The sequence below is a fragment of the Adelges cooleyi genome, unplaced genomic scaffold (assembly GCF_023614345.1).
Source record: "Adelges cooleyi isolate 19-005CV unplaced genomic scaffold, UGA_ACOO_1.1 ACOO_flye_CR_arks_rails_tigmint_CR_PRNA_1, whole genome shotgun sequence".
In the NCBI taxonomy this organism is placed as follows: domain Eukaryota; kingdom Metazoa; phylum Arthropoda; class Insecta; order Hemiptera; family Adelgidae; genus Adelges; species Adelges cooleyi.
In genome coordinates this window covers 3,975,066-3,995,676 of record NW_026095751.1, presented here as the reverse complement: position 1 = coordinate 3,995,676, position 20,611 = coordinate 3,975,066, and the positions used below count along the sequence as shown (strand labels likewise).

The 20,611-nt window shown below is 30.0% G+C and overlaps 2 protein-coding genes across 5 annotated transcripts in view; both read right to left on the bottom strand.

The window, feature by feature from the left end:
- Positions 1 to 20,611, bottom strand: part of LOC126840371 (nose resistant to fluoxetine protein 6-like) — a 39,505-nt gene that overhangs the window by 10,749 nt on the left and 8,145 nt on the right. The window contains exons 13-14 of one of the 3 annotated variants that reach the window (XM_050576094.1): positions 13,442 to 13,555; positions 13,261 to 13,361 (exon numbers count right to left, since the gene is read on the bottom strand). In XM_050576094.1, the coding sequence (XP_050432051.1) occupies positions 13,299 to 13,361; positions 13,442 to 13,555 (177 nt within the window). In that variant the 3' untranslated portion in view covers positions 13,261 to 13,298. Of the gene's footprint in view, positions 1 to 13,260; positions 13,362 to 13,441; positions 13,556 to 14,556; positions 14,696 to 20,611 lie in introns of those variants that run through there. The other 2 variants (XM_050576354.1, XM_050576182.1) reach the window with 2 other exon arrangements.
- On the bottom strand, positions 844 to 20,489 carry LOC126840587 (nose resistant to fluoxetine protein 6-like). 2 transcript variants are annotated; one of them, XM_050576475.1, is made up of 14 exons: positions 20,440 to 20,489; positions 6,033 to 6,354; positions 5,611 to 5,822; positions 5,230 to 5,459; positions 5,032 to 5,126; positions 4,775 to 4,956; positions 4,444 to 4,601; positions 4,071 to 4,242; positions 3,729 to 3,916; positions 3,428 to 3,566; positions 3,161 to 3,350; positions 1,494 to 1,651; positions 1,242 to 1,355; positions 844 to 1,161 (listed from the first exon to the last, which is right to left on the bottom strand). In XM_050576475.1, exons 2-14 carry the CDS (start codon positions 6,349 to 6,351, stop codon positions 1,099 to 1,101), a joined length of 2,220 nt encoding a protein of 739 aa, XP_050432432.1. In that variant the 5' UTR covers positions 6,352 to 6,354; positions 20,440 to 20,489; the 3' UTR covers positions 844 to 1,098. The 2 variants fall into 2 exon arrangements, with proteins under 2 accessions (XP_050432432.1, XP_050432512.1); XM_050576555.1 differs by lacking the exon at positions 20,440 to 20,489 and adding an exon at positions 7,653 to 7,764.

The following is a 20,611-nucleotide window of genomic DNA, read 5'->3' as shown; positions in this document are numbered from 1 at the left end:
AAGTAATTTTGGGACTTGAAAATAAGTAAATAACATACACAGTTTTCTCGAAAAGGTGTAGTCAACATTTTGTTTTTATTAACTAAAAACCAAATATGTGTGAACATTTTCACATTGACCTTATTTAATGTATAACTTGCTATGAGTTAACAAATTAACATAGTCAACAGGTAACAGACATACATTTTTATTATGTTGTTTATTTGTCTGTTATTACAGACAGACGATCAATCCAAAAGTATAGTAATATATCAGATCTAATACTGAAATCACAATTTTAACAGTTTTATTAAATTTACCACGATCTTCATCGGTATTTAACATTTCTGTCATCTACAGATATGCATAGAAGCCTTTTTTTTTTAAACTAATTTTAGATAACAAAATACAGAAGGCGTTGTACTGACGGCGGTCGAGTCACACATACACCTTCATGGGTGTTTCTAGGATTGCCTAAACTGTGCCCCTGACGTGTTTCCATCATTTACGCGCTTATCCGTCATGATGGTTCTCGAACATGGTTAATGTTCGAGAAAACTGAGTGTGAAATTTACTAATTTTCAAATCCCAAAACAATTTTCAAAAAATCGGAATCAAAATATGGAACTAATTTTAATAATTTTGAAAACAGTATACAATGTACACTGTGTCATAAAGTAAGTAAAAACTTGATGAAAACTCAAGGTTTAAAATTATAAAAGAGAGAAAGAGACAGGTTAGAAGAACATAGTTCAACTTGAGAAAAACTAAACTATGAACAAAAAAGATGTATATGTCTATCATAATAATGATTAATGTATAATAATATAATAAAATTCAATACTTAAATAGCAATTTTGTTAAACATTAGTTATTATAAAACACCTTACCTAAACACAACAATAAAAACTAAGTACAACTAAAATATTTTTTTAAGAAACCCTTTACGCAAAATGTACCTATAAGCAACTTATCATAATTGTAATACACAGTTTATTTTATTAGTATTCCGACATAAAAAGCAGATAGTGTCTCATAATTATACATTTGAGTTAATATGGTGTACTGTTAGTGCCTTCTCATCGCTAAAAAGTGTACTTGACCACCTAAACCTGATACTTATTGTTTTTTCATTTTGTTATCGTTTTCCTGCGAGGTGGAAATATTTTGTTTTTTTACACCCTGAAAAAAATGTGTGTAAAACATTTTTAAATTAATATACGATCTTAGACTTTTTTTTAAATATTTCAAATAAAACTTACCTGAAAATAATTGTCTAAATTATGTCTAATCGTAATACAAGGGGTTTCGACGAACAAAACTATTAGTAAACTGCAAAACAATCCTAATACAACATCACTTATTGAAGATCGGATCTAAAAATACACAAACAAGTCTCTAACATTTTATTTACTAACATTAAATTTGAGAAAATATAAATATATTATCTACTATTGTATGAATATTATTGCATTAGGTATAAAAAGTTTCACTGAATAGAATTAAAAGCATACCATAATCCACAAGTCGAATTCCACAAGTGTTTTATTGGAAAACAGTGATTGTGTTATAAAAAAGATATGACATAAAAATAGACCGTAAGTGAGCTTTCCCATAACAGAAAAAAAATTTCTATTAGTGCTCTTGCTGATAGAACCTTTGAATTTTGAATCTAAAAGTATAAGTAGAAAAAAAAATGTCATATCTTAATTTTTTAGTTAGATTTAAAAATAATATTTTAATAAAATTACCCAAAAAAATTATAAATTTTTTATTAATTGTTAAGACCAAGATAAGATTTTAAAATCTATTCTTCTTCTTCGTTATCCTCTTTCTAAAATTGCCACGTTACTTTTCCATGGTACATACTATTAAGTTAAGTTAGGTGATGACAACACCTTCATCTTCTTCTTTATCTTCGCCGTACACTCCCAACTACATGTGGTCGGCCACCCTAGTCCTGCACATCCATTGAGCTCGGTCTTCTACATCTCGTTTAATCACCCAAACTATTCACTTATTATTCAATATTCCATCCATCCATATTATCTTTTGTCTGCCTTTTCTTATTTTTCTCTCTACATTCATCTTCATAAAACCTCACACTGCCACTGCCTCATCTCTTCTTATAACACGACCGAGCCATTTCAACCTATTCTCTCTAATTTACTTTTAAATTGATGCAACTCTTAGACTTCCCCTGATGTATTAATTTCTTATTCTATCCTTTCTAGTAACTCAGCTTATACATTTAAAAATTCTCATCTCCACTACACTCATTCTCTGTTCAGTTTTCTTATCTACTGCCCAACATTTCCATCCATGTAACATTGTTGGCCTCACTACCGACCTATACAATTTACATTTCAAACAAATAGGCATCCTCCTGTCACACAAAACACACGATGCTCCCCTCCATCCATCCGTCCACAATTAATTCAATTTTCACGTCCTCCCATCTTTTTTTTTGTACGACCGATCCTATAAACTTAAACCTATTAACCTCACACACTTTATCATCACCCATCTGCATTACCTATCATGCCATATACCTTTCTCCAAAATCAAACACGACTGTCTACTTTTACTCCTACTAACTCAGTTCTTTTCCTTCAAGCGCTTTTCTTCACTCTTATCCGTTTATTCTGGCCTTTTCCCCACTAACACTACTTCATCCACAAATATCATTCACCATGGCACCTCTCCCTATATATCTTTTGTAATCTTGACTATTACAAAAGAGTACAAGTAATGACTTAACGATCAATCTTGATGCACCTATTTTTACACTAAAACTTTCAATTTATCCCCACACAATTTTTATTCTTGAACTTGCCCCTTCATACATTTTCTCTATTACTTTCACATACACCCTCGGCACTTCTATCTTTTATAACGTTTACCTCAAAACCTCAGTGGGAACTTTATCATATGCCTTTTCTAAGTCTATAAATACCATTAAAAATTTTCATTTTCTCCCTGTATTTTTTTAGATTATTTGCCTTTTACAAAGTATTGGTTTCGTAGTTGATTATAAAACTATTCGCAGTATCATTATTAAATAACATTGTAACAAATCTTATAATTTGAAACATAATACGTTTCTTCAGTAATTGTATAATATAATATTTTTTAATAACTGTTGAATTATTATTAGAAATCAAAAACAAAAATTGTGTACCAGAACTAGATAATCCATTAGCGACCATGAAATATGATACACAAATTGCAACTACGATCCTTTGTAGAGTAAAGTATATAACGTGATGCCACGGGTTGTATTTTATTCCAGGTGAAAAAAAGTAAGTCGGTGAATATAAACTTAACGCGAACATTATAAGAGAAATTATGGAACCAAACGTCTTGCTTTGCTAAAAATAAAAGTGTTTTTATCAAAAAATGTATTATAAAAGATACTTATAAATATTCTGTGTATTTGCATACTCACAACAGATATTTTGAAACCATTTTCTTTTAGTTTTCTGAACATGAGTGCCGCTGCTATTCCGATCAGGTATGTTGTAATTCTCTGGTGACTCTTCATGTATACAAATAAGAAAAATGGGTGAGATCGAAAATTCTTTGTGCTGAAACAAAATAATTTATTGAACCTAAATTGCTATATAACTGTATCCTATAAATAAGTATAATTATAAATCAGATCAAACAGAAAGCTCTTCTATGTTCAGGATTTGTAATAGTAAATACATTTTTGTTATTTCGCTGCCTTAATATATTAATTCTAGTACTTTGCTGATAGTACAGTCGACAATTGTTTCGCATAAATCGTCCTTGCTGGCATGTAAATTGATGCTGCAAATAATATTCCTAAAATCCAAATTCCTAATTTTTTCCATTTCCATATTGCGTACGTTAGAATTACTCCGATTGCGTAAAAATGTATTTCGCATATTACATACCAGGAAAAACCCATACACTAGAAAAATAGTTTCCATTGATTAAGATCATAATCATTATGGATTTGTTTTTTAATTGTTTGGTCACAGCTTGTTGACAACAAGTAGTGTAAACATTTTCCAAAATTTTTGTAGCAAATAATTATTTTTGATTTATTATATAAATGGCATTACTATTTCTTCAACGCCGTCGACGTATGTATCGATAAATAAAAATTTTTTCCACAAATTTCTACGACAATATTTGGTATCCGAAATTGCATATAACTTCCAAAATGGACCATCTGCTATGTGAGGTAAAACACACATGTAAAGTAAATAAACTATTACGTATGCTGGCAGAAGTCTGAAAAATGTGTATAAAAACATTAATAAACAGTAGTAAAATCATCACGATACAATAAATAAAATTACTTAATTTTATGTACTACAACATAATATCGCCTTCTTAATTTTGATGTGTTTTAACTTTTGAATGGTAAACCCATTAAAAAAAAAACCATCTTAACTTTAACGATAGTTGATTCTAACCTTAAAATGATCTTACCTTGTCAATCTATAAAATAGTAGATTGAAAAATTTTAATTCTCTTTCTTTATTTAATCTGTTGATCACTGACATATACATCATAAACCCTGAAATTACAAAAAATACTTCCACACAAACCGGTGAATTCAACCATGTTGTCCAAACATTACTCATTATCTAAAACATATCACGAATAATTGCATTATTAATTGTTAATTTAATATCGACGCATAATTATACATTATGGATAAGAAATCTAAGATTTTTGCAACACATTTGCATAAATGTAATGTTAAAATATTATATTACTTTGCTGTAAGAGTATTATAAAAACAAAACATTTATATTACGTTTTCCATATAATAAGGAGTGGTTGTTGCAACATATCGGCCAAAATAAATTCTATGTGTTATGGGTATAAAAATCGCAAAAATTAATTTTAGTGCATCAGTTGAAGCCGACTCATTTTTGTTTTGTGTTTTAAACACTCTTGCCATGCTTGTTCTTATAGAAAAAGCCAATAATATATTTTCTAAAAAAACAAAAAAAAAATGATTAAAACAGTCATTACAATAACTGAATTATTCATATTTGCTATAGAACATACTTAAAATAGAACAATGAAAATGCTGATCACCAATAATATTCGTTTCGTACAAAGTCCCAACAATATTTAACGTTAAGATCAGTATCAGAATCATGCTAAAAAGTACATATTGATATTATTATAATATTTTAAATCTTGTTTAAAGTAATTAATTTTTATCTAAAACATAGTCGTATATATTTTAACAAAGCAATTTACCAAAAAAAAATAAGGTATCCATCAGTGGATTTTGCATCAGATGTTCTTTTTGATGTGTATAGAGCTGGATGAACAGAAACCTTGATTGTAATATGAGATTGTTGAAATATAGGCTTCAACAATTCTTCCATTGATGCTTGTACGTCTTTAGCGCTACAAGAGTCCGGGATACATAATGCCCAATTTATGTTAACGATTTTTTTGCTATGGCTTGAATAATTGCCATCGTTCTAAGAACAAACAATTATTACAAACAAAAATTTAATACATTGGAACCAATAATATTAGCTGCAGTCAATAAATAGTTTATGTATGAGCGTTAAAAGTCTACTAAGTAGTTGGGCCTGTTCTTATATAAAATGTTTAAAAATGTTTACTAACTTTCAAATTTCTCCAAGCCGATCTTTCGTTGTTTCTTACTACTGACGTATAGTCATTTGCTGCAGGAATTTGAAACTGAACGTTTGGCAAAACATACGCACTGTATATATTTAACTCTTCTGAATGCGCTCTCAGACACTGATCATAATATCCCATTTCGTATGCAATGCCAGACAAAAGGCCGCCGGGATATTTTCCTGAAGAATCATACACTGAAATATTTCATAAACTCTCAATGACTATTATCGTTATAAACTAAAATAAGCAAAGGAAACTTCTAAGAGAACGAATAAAAAACATGGTATCACAATTATCCAATGATTCAAATGTAGTGTTATAGATGTATTATGTATCGAGGTTTCTCAAAATTTTTAAATGACTTTTTTTTTTGATGTAGGAAGGTTATACCTGATGATACTTACTTTGAACGGCCCACAAATCTTGGTTGAACAAGTGTTTCCTGTACAGTTTTCCATCCTCAGTACACTTTGGATTGTCATAAGAAAACGGTGCAAATCCGTCCATATGCATAGCAATCATATTACCTATCCATATGGTACTATTGGTATTGTTTTTGATGTTGAAAAGTTTTTTTTCCAATTCATTCTCATAGTTTTTGTTGATCAATGTGGAGGGTTTTGTGTATGCATTTATTTTTTCGGAATGATCAGATGGTAGTTGGAAACTATGATTTAATGTATTGAAGCATATGACAAATAACAAAATCAAACGGGTCTGCATTTTCTGTAATAAAACAATACTGTTTATATAGATTTAAATGTATGCAATACATCTTATTCTATTGATTGAGTCTAAGTTGCCTAATTTAGATTGAACGTATATTTTTCATTTTCCACCCGAAACTTTAATAACTGTAAAAATATTTATTCAAAACTGGTTAGGTTGAGATTTAGGACAGGAGGTAGGGTGGTTATTTTTATCTGTCAAAATTTTCAGTAAATTTTTTCTACAGTGATAAAAATATATTTACATTACCGATTATGTTCCAAAGTATGGTGAAGTTTTATAAAATACTAATAATGACACAAATTGAATATTATAATATAACACAAATTAACAGGGTTCCAATAAGAAAAACTAAAAAATATCAACTATTCTAAAAGCAAACGTGTGTAGAACGTTAAAATCACTAGATCAGATGGTAGTTGGAAACTATGATTTAATGTATTGAAGCATATGACAAATAACAAAATCAAACGGGTCTGCATTTTCTGTAATAAAACACTACTGATCATATAGAAATAAATGTATGCAATACACGTTATTTTATTGATTGAGTCTAAGATGCCTAATTTAGATTGAACGTATATTTTTCATTTTCCACCTGAAATTTTGAACTTTACTAACTGTAAAAATATCCATTCAAAATTGGTTATGTTTAGATTTAGGACAGGAGGTAGGGTGGTTCATTTTGTCTGTCAAATATTTCAGCAAATTATTTTCAATTTTAAAAGTTTTTAAAATGTATACATACCGATTATGTTTCAAGAAATGGTGAAGTTTTATAAAATACTAATAATGACACAAAATTGAATATTATAAAATAACACAAATTTACAGGGTTCCAATAAGAAAAACTAAAAAATATCAACTATTCTAAAAGCAAACGTGTGTAGAACGTTAAAATCACTACATAATAATGCGCTTAATAATATTTGTCTTTATATAACATAAAAGATAAGAAACGTTTCAACAATGAGAAACAATACAATCATTTTTATATAACATACATTGGATTTTTATTATCATTAGTTGAGTTGTATCAAAATTTTGCACTTTTTACTAAAGAGTACAAGTAAATATAACTTTATTAGTGATTATTCAAAACTAGTTGTCGACCATCTTAAATTGAATAAAACAAAAACGGTTAAAGGTAATAGAAACCGTGGTGTTAATAGTGAAAATGAGTTAAAAATTAATTTAAAAAACAAATCTTAAAAATAATCACAAGTACGAAAGTTATTTCATTTGTCAAGTCTTTGTAGGGCACTCTGTAAAATAAAATAATTTTTAGTACTTACGATTTTAATCTATTGCAAGTCTATCATGGTATGTTTCTGAAATTCTACTAAAGTACCTTCAGACTAATACACTTAAAAAATAACTATAGTTTACCCAACCAACTACTAGTTGGTTGTCCATATAATTGGTTGGTTTCTATAATAAAGTCCAGACTTTATTATAGAAAAATCAAAAATTCATTGACCGTCAAATTATTAAAATATCGTATGTATTTCTTTTTCGATTTTGAATTTTTCGAATGTAAATTTTTTTAATTATGAATATATATCTAACACGTGGGAACATAATTGCTAATATAGTGGGATTTTCCAATAAGATTGGCTTATTGTTTAAATGAGCTGACACGGCATTGTTAAATGGTAATACCTCTAACAGAACTTAATTTATTATTATTTATAACAGTCAACAATTTTCTTAAACTTATAAATTATCTTAAGGACACGTAGAGGTTATCTTTAATTAAAATTCGATGCAAATATTTGTATAGTAAATTTAAACCAGTTAAGTCCAAACCAAACACAGTATAATACATCACAGTGAGAAAGTAGCATACTGAGTGTTGGACGCTGACACTCAGATTAACATCAATGCGTTTAGTTGAAAGCGATTTTTATCACATTGAGTTGATATCATTTTTGTAGGCCTGTAACCTCTTCGATCACACTACGCCCCGTTCAAAGTGAAGTAACCCTTATGTCAACAACACAAAAAGATATTCTTTTTTTAAAAAAAATTGTTTTCAAAACAATTTAAATAGCAAAAAAAAATTCTTCGAAAAATTCCAAAAATTAAAAAAAAAGTATATGTCTTGTTGTTGCCCCAGGTCTTCAATTAAAAATCGGTGCAAATATTTGGATAGAAAATTTAAACCAGTAAAGTCCAATTTTAAAAGACTTAAGAGCGGAAAGTTAGACTGAAGATAAATCTTTTGTGTATCAATATCTTGTAAAAAAAATCTGTACAAAACATTTTTTTTATAAATGAAAAATCATATAATTTGGATTTTACAAGCTGTTTTGGGTTTAGGAACTTAAAATATTGTATAAAGACTACATATAATGTTGTATTATATGAGTAGTGTGTACTATATAAATATACAACACTTTTTTTTTGATATTATACAGGGTGAAGCATTCAACTTGAAGAAACTTGTAATCCAAAAAGTATAACTAAATAATAATATTATTAAATATTTTATTTTGAGTTCTCCGACAGGAAAAAAACCAGGCAGTCAAATATTAATTTAATAAAATTACTACGGTGTTCTGCCCTCGTTCATATTTTTTCTTCGCTAAAAAGTGTACTGGACTACTGGAAATTGATATTTATTTTATTACTATTTTATTATCGTTTCCTGTGATTTAGAAATATTCTGTTTTTTTACATTCTGTAATTAATGTTTATGTTAAATAATGTTTAAAATAGTATACAATTTCCACTGTGTGATAAATTCAGAAAAACTTGAAGAAAATAAAGGTTTGATACTATAAAAGAGAGAGGGTGACAGGTTAAAAGAACTTCATTTCACTTGAAAAAAACTAGAGCTTTGAATAAAAAAGATGTAAGTGTCTATTATGATAATGATTAATGTATAATAATGTAATAAAATTCAATACTTAATTATAAATTTTGTTAAATATTAGTTATTATATTTAATTGACATTTTCCCATAAAGCTTACAAAACCCTAGACGGTCCTAATCGCTACCATACATTTTCTTTATTGCGCGCTCGTTGCAAGGCTGAGTCAAAACGTTTGTACAGAGATTATATGCATACCTTACAGAACAAATTGCGTACTAATCCACGTTCGTTTTGGTCTTTTGTTAGTAGCCGCCAGAAAGGTCACGCCATTCCTGAAGAAGTACACTTAGATGCTGTCAAGGCTTCGGGCAATCAAATAGCTACTTTATTTGCCTCCTATTTTTCATCTGTATATAAAGCACCCACAATCGTCCCTAAAACCCTATTGGATGAGTTTACCCCAAGTCAATTTTCCTTCCTTCCGTCCTCTTTATCTATATCCATTGGCGAGGTAAACGCTGCTCTTAGCTCATTGGCTACTACTCTCGGTTCAGGGCCTGATGGAATTGCTGCTCAATTCTTATATCGTTGTCGCGATATTCTTTGTTTACCTGTCTGTTTGATTTATAATAAGTCGCTTTCTGAGGGCGTTTTTCCATCAGTTTGGAAAGTTAGTCGAATCACACCGATTTTAAAATCGGGTGATCCGACTAACATTAGAAACTATCGGCCCATTTCTGGGTTGCCCTTTTTAGGTAAAATATTTGAATTAATTGTGCTAAAAAACATTGACCGACCTCTTTTGTCAACTATTTCAATTGATCAACACGGGTTTATCCCGGGTCGCTCAACAGCTACTAGCGCAGTCGATTTCACCTCCTTCGTTCACGAGGCGTTTGAATTAAAGCAACAGGTTGACGTCATCTATACTGATTTTAATAAAGCATTTGACTCTATCGACCATCGTTCTTTGATATATGCTCTGGATCGTCTTGGAGTTGGTGAACCACTTCTTTCATGGTTGAGATCTTACCTTATGGAGCGCAGACTGTTCGTAAATCTTTTTGGAAATGCATCAGATTATTTTCAAGCGCTGTCCGGAGTTCCTCAGGGTAGTCATCTTGGTCCCATTCTGTTTAATATCTTCATAAACACCGTTTATTCCTTTGTTTCCCCATGCCGTGTTCTACTTTTTGCTGATGACGCCAAAATTTTTTATGCAATTTCATCGCAGGAAGACTGCCTTGTACTACAAACCGTTTTGGATAAATTTTCAATCTGGTGTAATTTGTTAGGTCTATCACTGAATATTAATAAGTGTAAATGTCTGTCTGCCCTATATAATTCCCTAGTTTGGTCTAACCTAGAGTACGGTGCAGTCATTTGGGCGCCATATACTGCAGGTGACAGACAGATAATGAACCGTGTACAGAATAGGTTTTTAAGTTTTGTTGGGTACCGCTTAAAAATCTTACACCCACCTCATGATTACAGTCCCATTAATAATGTTCTTGGACTGCAACCACTAGAGCAGCGGCGCAAGAACCTCTGCTCTCGGTTTATTTCGGGTTTGTTAGACGGCCGAGTTGACGCCCCTCGCTTATTGGAACAACTTAGTATTCGGGTCCCGACTAACACCAGACTTAAAAAGTTCTTTTATCTTCCTACCACCAGATCCAATTTCACTAAAAATGCACCTCTCATTCGTATGATGGGAATTTTTAACGATTTATGATTTATATTATTTGTGTTAAAGCCACACCTCTCAATATTACCTTTTTATTATGTATATTTTTTGTTGTGTTGTTTTGTTTCGTTTTCTTTTGGTTGATTTGTGTATTTTAAATATCACTACATATATATATTATTGTCTAATTTATAAAAAGCCGTTTGGCGTAAATTACTATAAATAAATAAATAAAATAAATAAATAAATTTTCATGTCTTAGCTCTGGCACATAACCGAAAAAAGCGTTATCAAAAAAGCGTTGCCAAAAGGCGTAACGAAAAAATAAATGGGGATGAAGATGAAGTTGGGGGTGGGAAAAGGGTGGGAGATAGGGGTGGGAAAGGGTTGGAAGATAGGGGTGGGAGATAGGGGTGGGATATAAGGGGTAGGGGTGGAAATGGGGTTGGGGTTATGAACAGGATATAGGGGTGGGAGAGGGAATCGGGTTGGGGTTGGGAACAGGTGATAGGGGTGGGATATAGGGGTAGAAGATCAGGGTGAGACATAGGGGTGAGTGATAGGGACGGGAGATAGTGGATAGGGGAGAGGGGTAAGATATAGTAGATAAGAGATATGTTGTACGTTCAACGTTCAAATTAGAACTAAATAATAAATTCAAAATAATTTAATTCTCTATGTAAGTTACTTTTGGCCAGATAATAAACACTACAATTTTAGCCAGAAACTTGATTGTACATAATTTTTTAATCTACTTGACCTTATGCTGTAACTGGAAGCTCCATGTAATTTTTTTTTTTTAATTATAATTCCACAGCTAATATAAATTTATTCGGTATTTCAACGAGACATGAAAATGCTCTTTCGTGGTTGCAGAATCGGCTGAAAAATTTTTTTGTTAGTTTTTCGACATAAAAAGCAGATAGTGTCTAATAATTTTACATTTGAGTTTATATGATGTACTAACCTAAAGTTAGGTTAGGTGCGATGATAAACACCTCTACCTAAACACACATCATACACATGTTAGGTCTGACGGTCTTATAGCACAAGTAAATTATACAAGTGGAATTATTAAAGGATGTCCGTTCGAATGACATGATGCAAAATCAGATTCCACATGTACAACTGAAGGAAATAGGTAATCTTTAAGGTTAGGTTAGGTTAGGTTTCCTTAGGATAGATATCAATCGCTTTCTACATTATATTCATTACAGAATGTATTGATTTTACACTAAAATCAAAAAGGTCACCCCAGTTGTACCTTAAATTTAAGGGGTGACTGTTTTATAAATTATTAAAATTAGTTCCACATTTTGATTCAACTTTTTTGAAAATAAATTTGGGAATAAGTAAATAACATAAACAGTTTTCTCGAAAAGGTGTAGTCAACATTTTATTTTTATTAATTAAAAACCAAATAAGTGTTATCATTTTCACATTGACCTTATTAAATGTATAACTTGCTATGAGTTAATAAGTTAACATAGTCAACAGGTAACAGACATACATTTTTTTATGTTGTTTATGTGTCTGTTATTACAGACAGACGATGAACCCAAAAGTATAGTAATAAATCAGATCTAATATTGAAATCACAATTTTAACAGTATTATAAAATTTACTATGATCTTCATTGGTATTTAACACTTCTACCATTTATAGATATGCATGGAAGAGTTTTATTTTTTTTTTAATAATTTTAGAAAACAATTTGATACAAAATACAGAAGGCATTGTACTGACGGCGGTCCAGTCCCTTATACACCTTCATGGGTGTTTCTAGGATTGCCTAAACTGTGCCCCTGTCGTGTTTCCATCATTTTCGCGCTTATCCGTCATGATGGTGCTCGAACATGTTAATGTTCGAGAAAACTGAGTGTGAAATTTACTAATTTTCAAGTCCCAAAACAATTTTCAAAAAATCGGAATCAAAATGTGGAACTAATTTTAATAATTTTGAAAACAGTATACAATGTACACTGTGTCATAAAGTAAGTAAAACCTTGATGAAAACTCAAGGTTTGATACTATAGAGGAGAGAGGGAGGCAGGTAAGAAGAACATAATTTAACTTGAGAAAAACTAAACTATGAACAAAAAAGATGTATATGTCTATCATAATAATGATTAATGTATAATAATATAATAAAATTCAATACTTAAATAGCAATTTTGTTAAATATTAGTTATTATAAAGTACCTTACCTAAGCACAACAATAAAAATTAAGTACAACTAAAATTTTTTTTAAGAAACCTTTTACGCAAAATGTACCTATAAGCAATTTATCATAATTGTAATAAATAGTTTATTTTATCAGTATTCCGACATAAAAAGCCGATAGTGTCTCATAATTATACATTTGAGTTAAAATGGTGTACTGTTAGTGCCTTCTCATCGCTAAAAAGTGTACTTGACCACCTAAACTTGATACTTATTGTTTTTTCATTTTGTTATCGTCTTTCTGCGAGGTGGAAATATTTTGTTTTTTTACACCCTGAAAAAAATGTGTGTAAAACATTTTAAAATTATTATACGATCTTAGACTTTTTTTTAAATATTTCAATTAAAACTTACCTGAAAATAATTGTCTAAATTATGTCTAATCGTAATACAAGGGGTTTCGACGAACAAAACTATTAGTAAACTGCAAAACAATCCTAATACAACATCACTTATTGAAGATCGGATCTAAAAATACACATACACGTTTATAACATATTATTTAATAGCATTCTTTGAGATAATAAAAAAAAATTATCTATTATTGTATAGGTATAAAATGTTTTACTGAATAGAAATCAAACCATACCATAATCCACAAGTCGAATTCCACAAGTGTTTTATTGGAAAACAGTGATTGTGTTATAAAAAAGTTATGACATAAAAATAGACCGTAAGTAAGCTTTCCCATAACAGAAAAAAAATTTCTATTTTTAAACTTGCTGATAGAACCTTTCAGATTTAAATCTGAAAGTATAATTAAAAAAAAAATGTCGTATGATAATTTTGTACAAAACCAATTACGTTGACAATAACTAAATTCCTCACAGCAAAAATAAAATATTTTATAACTATTGGTAAAACATTTTTTAGTTAGATTTAGAAATAATATTTTGACAGGAATAAAATAAATAATGTTTTAATAAAAATACCCAAATAAATTATACATTTTTTATTATTTGTTAAGAAAATAATGCATTTTCGGCCAAGATAAGATTTTAAAATCAATTCTTCTTCGTTATCTGCTTTCTAATAATGCCACGTTACTTTTCCATGGTACATACTATCAGTATCATTATTAAATAACATTGTAACAAATCTTATAATTTGAAACATAATACGTTTCTTCAGTAATTGTATAATGTAATATTTTTTAATAACTGTTGAACTATTATTAGAAATCATAAACAAAAATTGTGTACCAGAACTTGATAATCCATTAGTGACCATGAAATATGATACACAAATTGCGACTACGATCCTTTGTAGAGTAAAGTATAAAACGTGATGCCACGGGTTGTATTTTATTTCAGGTGAAAAAAAGTAAGTCGGTGAATATAAACTTAACTCGAACATTATAATAGAAATTATGGAACCACACGTCTTGCTTTGCTAAAAATAAAAGTGTTTTTATCAAAAAATGTATTATAAAAGATACTTATAAATATTCAGTGTAATTGCATACTCACAACGGATATTTTGAAACCATTTTCTTTTAGTTTTCTTAATATGAGTGCCGCTGCTATTCCGATCAGGTATGTTGTAATTCTTTGGTGACTCTTCATGTATACAAATAAGATAAATGGTTGTGATCGAAAATTCTTTGTGCTGAAACAATATAATTTATTGAACCTATATTGCTATATAACTGTATCCTATAAATAAGTATGATTATAAGTCAGATTAAACAGAAAGCTCTTCTATGTTCAGGCTTTGTAATAGTAAATTAAACTTGTTAGTTCACTGCCTTAATATATTAATTCTAGTACTTTGCTGATACAACAGTCGACAAATGGTTGGCATAAATCGTCCTTGCTGGCATGAAAATTGATGCTGCAAATAATATTCCTAAAATCCAAATTCCTAATTTTTTCCATTTCCATATTGCGTACGTTAGAATAACTCCGATTGCGTAAAAATGTATTTCGCATATTACATACCAAGAAACACTCATACACTAAAAAAATAGTTTTTATTGATTAAGAACAAAAATATTATGTATTTGCTTTTTAATTGTTTGGTCACAGCTTGTTGATAACAAGTGGTGTAAACATTTTCAAAATTTTTGTAGCAAATAATTATTTTTGATTTATTCTATAAAAGGCATTACTATTTCTTCAACGCCGTCGACGTATGTATCAATAAATAAACATTTTTTCCACAAATTTCTACGACAATATTTGGTATCCCAAATTGCATATAACTTCCAAAATGGACCATCTGCTATGTGAGGTAAAACACACATGTAAAGTAAATAAACTATTACGTATGCTGGCAGAAGTCTGAAAAATGTGTATTAAACAACATTTAATAAACAGTAGTAAAATTATCACGATACAATAAATAAAATTACTTAATTTTATATACTATAACATAATAAAGCCTTTTAAATTTTGATGTGTTTTAACTTTTGAATAGTAAACCCATTACAAAAAAAAACCATCTTAACTTAAACGATAGTTGATTCTAACCTTAAAATGATCTTACCTTGTCAATCTATAAAATAGTAGATTGAAAAATTTTAATTCTCTTTCTTTATTTAATCTGTTGATCACAGACATATACATCATAAACCCTGAAATTACAAAAAATACTTCCACACAAACCGGTGAATTCAACCATGTTGTCCAAACATTACTCATTATCTAAAACATATCACGAATAATTGCATTATTAATTGTTAATTTAATGTCGACGCATAATCATACACAATGGATAAGAAATCTATGTTCATTTCAAGATTATTGCAAAACATTTTCATGAAGGTACTGTTAAAATATTACATTACTTTGCTGTATGAATATTATAAAAATCAATCATTTATATTACGTTTTCCATATAATAAGGAGTGGTTGTTGCAACATATCGGCCAAAATAAATTCTATGTGTTATGGGTATAAAAATCGCAAAATATAATTTTAGTGCATCAGTTGAAGCCGACTCATTTTTGTTTTGTGTTTTAAACACTCTTGCCATGCTTGTTCTAATAGAAAAAGCCAATAAAATATTTTCTAAAAAAACAAAAAAAAAAATGATTAAAACATTTAAATTTTCATATTTGCTATAGGACATACTTAAAATAGAACAATGAACGTATTCATCCCCAATAATATTCGTTTCGTACAAAGTCCCAACTATATTTAACGTTAAGATCAGTATCACAATCATGCTAAATAGTACATATAGATATTACTATAACTTTTAAATATTGTTTAAAGTAATTAATTTTTATCTAAAATATAGTCGTATTTATTTTAACAAAGCAATTTACTAAAAAAAAATAAGGTATCCATCAGTGGGTTTTGCATTAGATGTTCTGTTTGATGTGTATAGAGCTGGATGAACAGAAACCTTGATTGTAATATGAGATTGTTGAAATATAGGCTTCAACAATTCTTCCATTGATGCTTGTACGTCTTTAGTGCTACAAGAGTCCGGGATACATAATGCCCAATTTATGTTAACGATTTTTTGGCTATGGCTTGAATAATTGTCATCGTTCTAAAACAAACAAAAATTTAATACATTGGAACCAATAATATTAGTTGTAGTCAATAAATAGTTTAAGTATAAACGTTAAAAGTCTACTAGGTAATTGGGCCTGCTCTTATATAAAATGTTTAAAAATGTTTACTAACTTTCAAATTTCTCCAAGCCGATCTTTTGTTGTTTCCTACTACAGACGTATTGTCATTTGCTGCAGGAATTTGAAACTGAACGTTCGGCAAAACATACGCACTGTATATATTTAAATCTTCTGAATGCGCTCTCAGACACTGATCATAATATCCCATTTCGTATGCAATGCCAGACAAAAGGCCGCCGGGATATTTTCCTGAAGAATCATACACTGAAATAATTCATAACTCTCAATGACTATTATCGTTATAAACTAAAATAATCAAAGGAAACTTCTAAGAGAACGAATAAAAACATGGTATCACAATTATCCAATGATTCAAATGTAGTATTATAGATGTATTATGTATCGAGGTTTCTCAAAATTTTTAAATGACTTATTTTTTTTGATGTAGTAAGTTTATTATACCTGATGATACTTACTTTGAACGGCCCACAAATCTTGGTTGAACAAGTGTTTCCTGTACAGTTTTCCATCCTCAGTACACTTTGGATTGTCAGAAGAAAACGGTGCAAATCCGTCCATATGCATAGCAATCATATTACCTATCCATATGGTACTATTGGTATTGCTTTTGATGTTGAAAAGTTTTTTTCCCAATTCATTCTCATAGTTTTTGTCGTTCAATGTGGACGGTGTTGTGTATGCATTTATTTTTTCGGAATGATCAGATGGTAGTTGGAAACTATGATTTAATGTATTGAAGCATATGACAAATAACAAAATCAAACAGGTCTGCATTTTCTGTAATTAAACACTACTGATCATATAGAAATAAATGTATGCAATACACGTTATTGTCTATCTAAATATAACTTTATTAGTGATTATTCAAAACTAGTTGTCGACCATCTAAATTGAATAAAACAAAAACGGTTAAAGGTAATAGAAACCGTGGTGTTAATAGTGAAAATGAGTTAAAAATTAATTTAAAAAACAAATCTTAAAAATAATCACAAGAACGAAAGTTATTTCATTTGTCAAGTCTTTGTAGGGCACTCTGTAAAATAAAATAATTTTTAGTACTTACGATTTTAATCTATTGCAAGTCTATCATGGTATGTTTCTGAAATTCTACTAAAGTACCTTCAGACTAATACACTTAAAAAATAACTATAGTTTTGCTAATGAACCAGTTGTCAAGACTTTATTATAAAAAAACAAAAATCCACTGACCTTCAAATTGTTAAAATTTGTTATCTGATTAATATTGTTCTTTTTTAAAACTAGCTGCCTGTGTTTCCGGTCTCGCTCTGGTTAAGAAGCACAATTGCGACAAATTGTATTTAATACACCTAAATTAAAAAAAAAAAAAATCGCTGCCCGGTTATATAATAAGTTTTACGAAAATAATAAATTACATAGTACATACATTTTTTTAGTCATCTTTGCCATTTTTATTTTCAAACAATTCCTTCGGAAAACTCAGTATTGTGGTACATTTGCCGTTTTTTTTAAGATGCTCGCATTTTTAATAGACTGAGCGCACGGCAGGGCAGTGTATCTTTACACGAACCAATTCACCTAGTTTTTCTAACCCTCATTACTCTGTTTTTTTTTTTAAGATAAGCTTTTTTGACACTGTAAAAATATGAGCCCTTTATATTCAGCCCTTTCAAAATGGGAGAATTTCAAAATTTGCATTATTGTTACTCACACACTCGCTCACTCATCATCAATATTATAAGACACTTCCCGTATAGGTAGAAACGTAAAATTTGGCATAAAGGTGTATTGTATAGTGTTAACAAAGGAAAAAGTCTGAAAATTCCAATTTTGCTCAAAATTAATGCGCTAGGGGGTTCATGATCTTCGCCGCGCTACAGCCGGTACAGGGCGCTTTGGATGCCCACGTCTATAGTCAGCCATGATTTGGTCGTAGTTTGTGTCTTTGTTAATTCGTGTTCACATGTATGGCAGTGTAGCAGTGTTCTTTGTTATTGTTACGTTGGTCACGTGTTTTTTTCTAAAGTGTAATTGTACACCTAAACGTATAAGTTTCGTTAATACGGTTATAATACTGCAACGGACCTACTTGTCTAGCTGGCTAGACTAGGCAAAGTGGCCGACGATAAGGCTAAAATAGACGGATCCCCACGGGAAAACGGTTGGCTCGGCCGCTGTCTACGTCTAGTTGGCCTTAAAGTCTTCCTTATTAACTTAATATACCGCCCGAGGAGCTAGAACGGGCGGTCACACTGTTAAATAATCTAACTGTCAGCTGCAGGCTACAAGATGTTTTATTCTAAATTAATGGTTGCTAAATAAAATAGAAAATTATACAATATATGCAATCTGACCTGGGTTGGACGATGAAATGGTTGGTCAAAGCGGAGATGAAACGGAAGCACACAAAATATAGTCGGATGGGCGGCTTGTAGTAAAACGGCTAAAATATAGTGCGCAAGGTCGAGGCCATTGGCGGTCCGTGATGGATGGTAAAGTCAACTGGGTAATTAGATGCTACGCGACGTGCATTGTCCTGTGTGTGCGACCGTACCCCTACCTATAGTCGGGGGTGCTGTGTCAGTAGGTTTGGGACGCGAAGTAACGGTCAGGTGAAATGTGATCGTTACAATACCTAACTAGATTTATAGAGGCCCACAAATCTTGGTTGAACAAGTGTTTCCTGTACAGTTTTCCATCCTCAGTACACTTTGGATTGTCATAAGAAAACGGTGCAAATCCGTCCATATGTATAGCAATCATATCACCTATCCATATGGTACTATTGGTATTGTTTTTGATGTTGAAAAGTTTTTTTTCCAATTCATTCTCATAGTTTTTGTCGATCAATGTGGAGGGTGTTGTGTATGCATTTATTTTTTCGGAATGATCAGATGGTAGTTGGAAACTATGATTTAATGTATTGAAGCATATGACAAATAACAAAATCAAATGGGTCTGCATTTTCTGTAATAAAACAATACTGTTTATATAGATTTAAATGTATGCAATACATCTTACATCTTATTCTATTGATTGAGTCTAAGATGCCTAATTTAGATTGAACGTACATTTTTAATTTTGCACCCAAAACGTTGAACTTAAATAACTTTTAAAACATTTATTCAAAACTGGTTAGGTTTAGATTTAGGACAGGTGGTAGAGTGGTTCATTTTATTTGTTAAAATTTTCAGCAAATTATTTAAATATATACATTACCGATTATGTTTCAAGAAATGGTGAAGTTTTATAAAATACTAATAATGACACAAATATAAATATTATAATATAACACAAACAGGCAGGGTTCCAATTAGAAAAACTACAAAATATCAACTATTTTAAGAGAAAACGTGTGTAGGGCGTTAAAATCACAACATAATATTGCGCTTAATAATATTTGTCTATATATAACATAAATGATAAGAAATGTTTCAAAAATGAGAAACAATATACTCATTTTTATGTAATATACATTTGATTTTTATTATCATTAGTTAAGTTATATCAAAATTGTGCACTTTTTACTAAAGAGTACAAGTCAGTAAACCTTTATTAATAATTATTCAAAATTAGTTGTCGACCATCTTAAATTGAATAAAATAAAAACGGTTAAGAGTAATAGAAACCGTAGTGCTAATAGTGAAAATGAGTTAAAAATTAATTTAAAAAACAAATCTTAAAAATAATCACAAGAACAAAAGTTATTTCATTTGTCAGTTCTTTGTAGGACACTCTGTAAAATAAAAAAAATTTTAGTACTGACGATTTTGATCTATTGCGAGTCTATTATGGTATGGTTCTGAAATTGTACTTTGCAAATCTATCTTGGTATGTTTTTGAAATTGTACTAAAGTAGTTTCAGACTAATACATTTAAAAAAAAAACTATAGTTTAACCAACCAACTAGTAGTCCAGACTTTATTATAAAAAAAAAC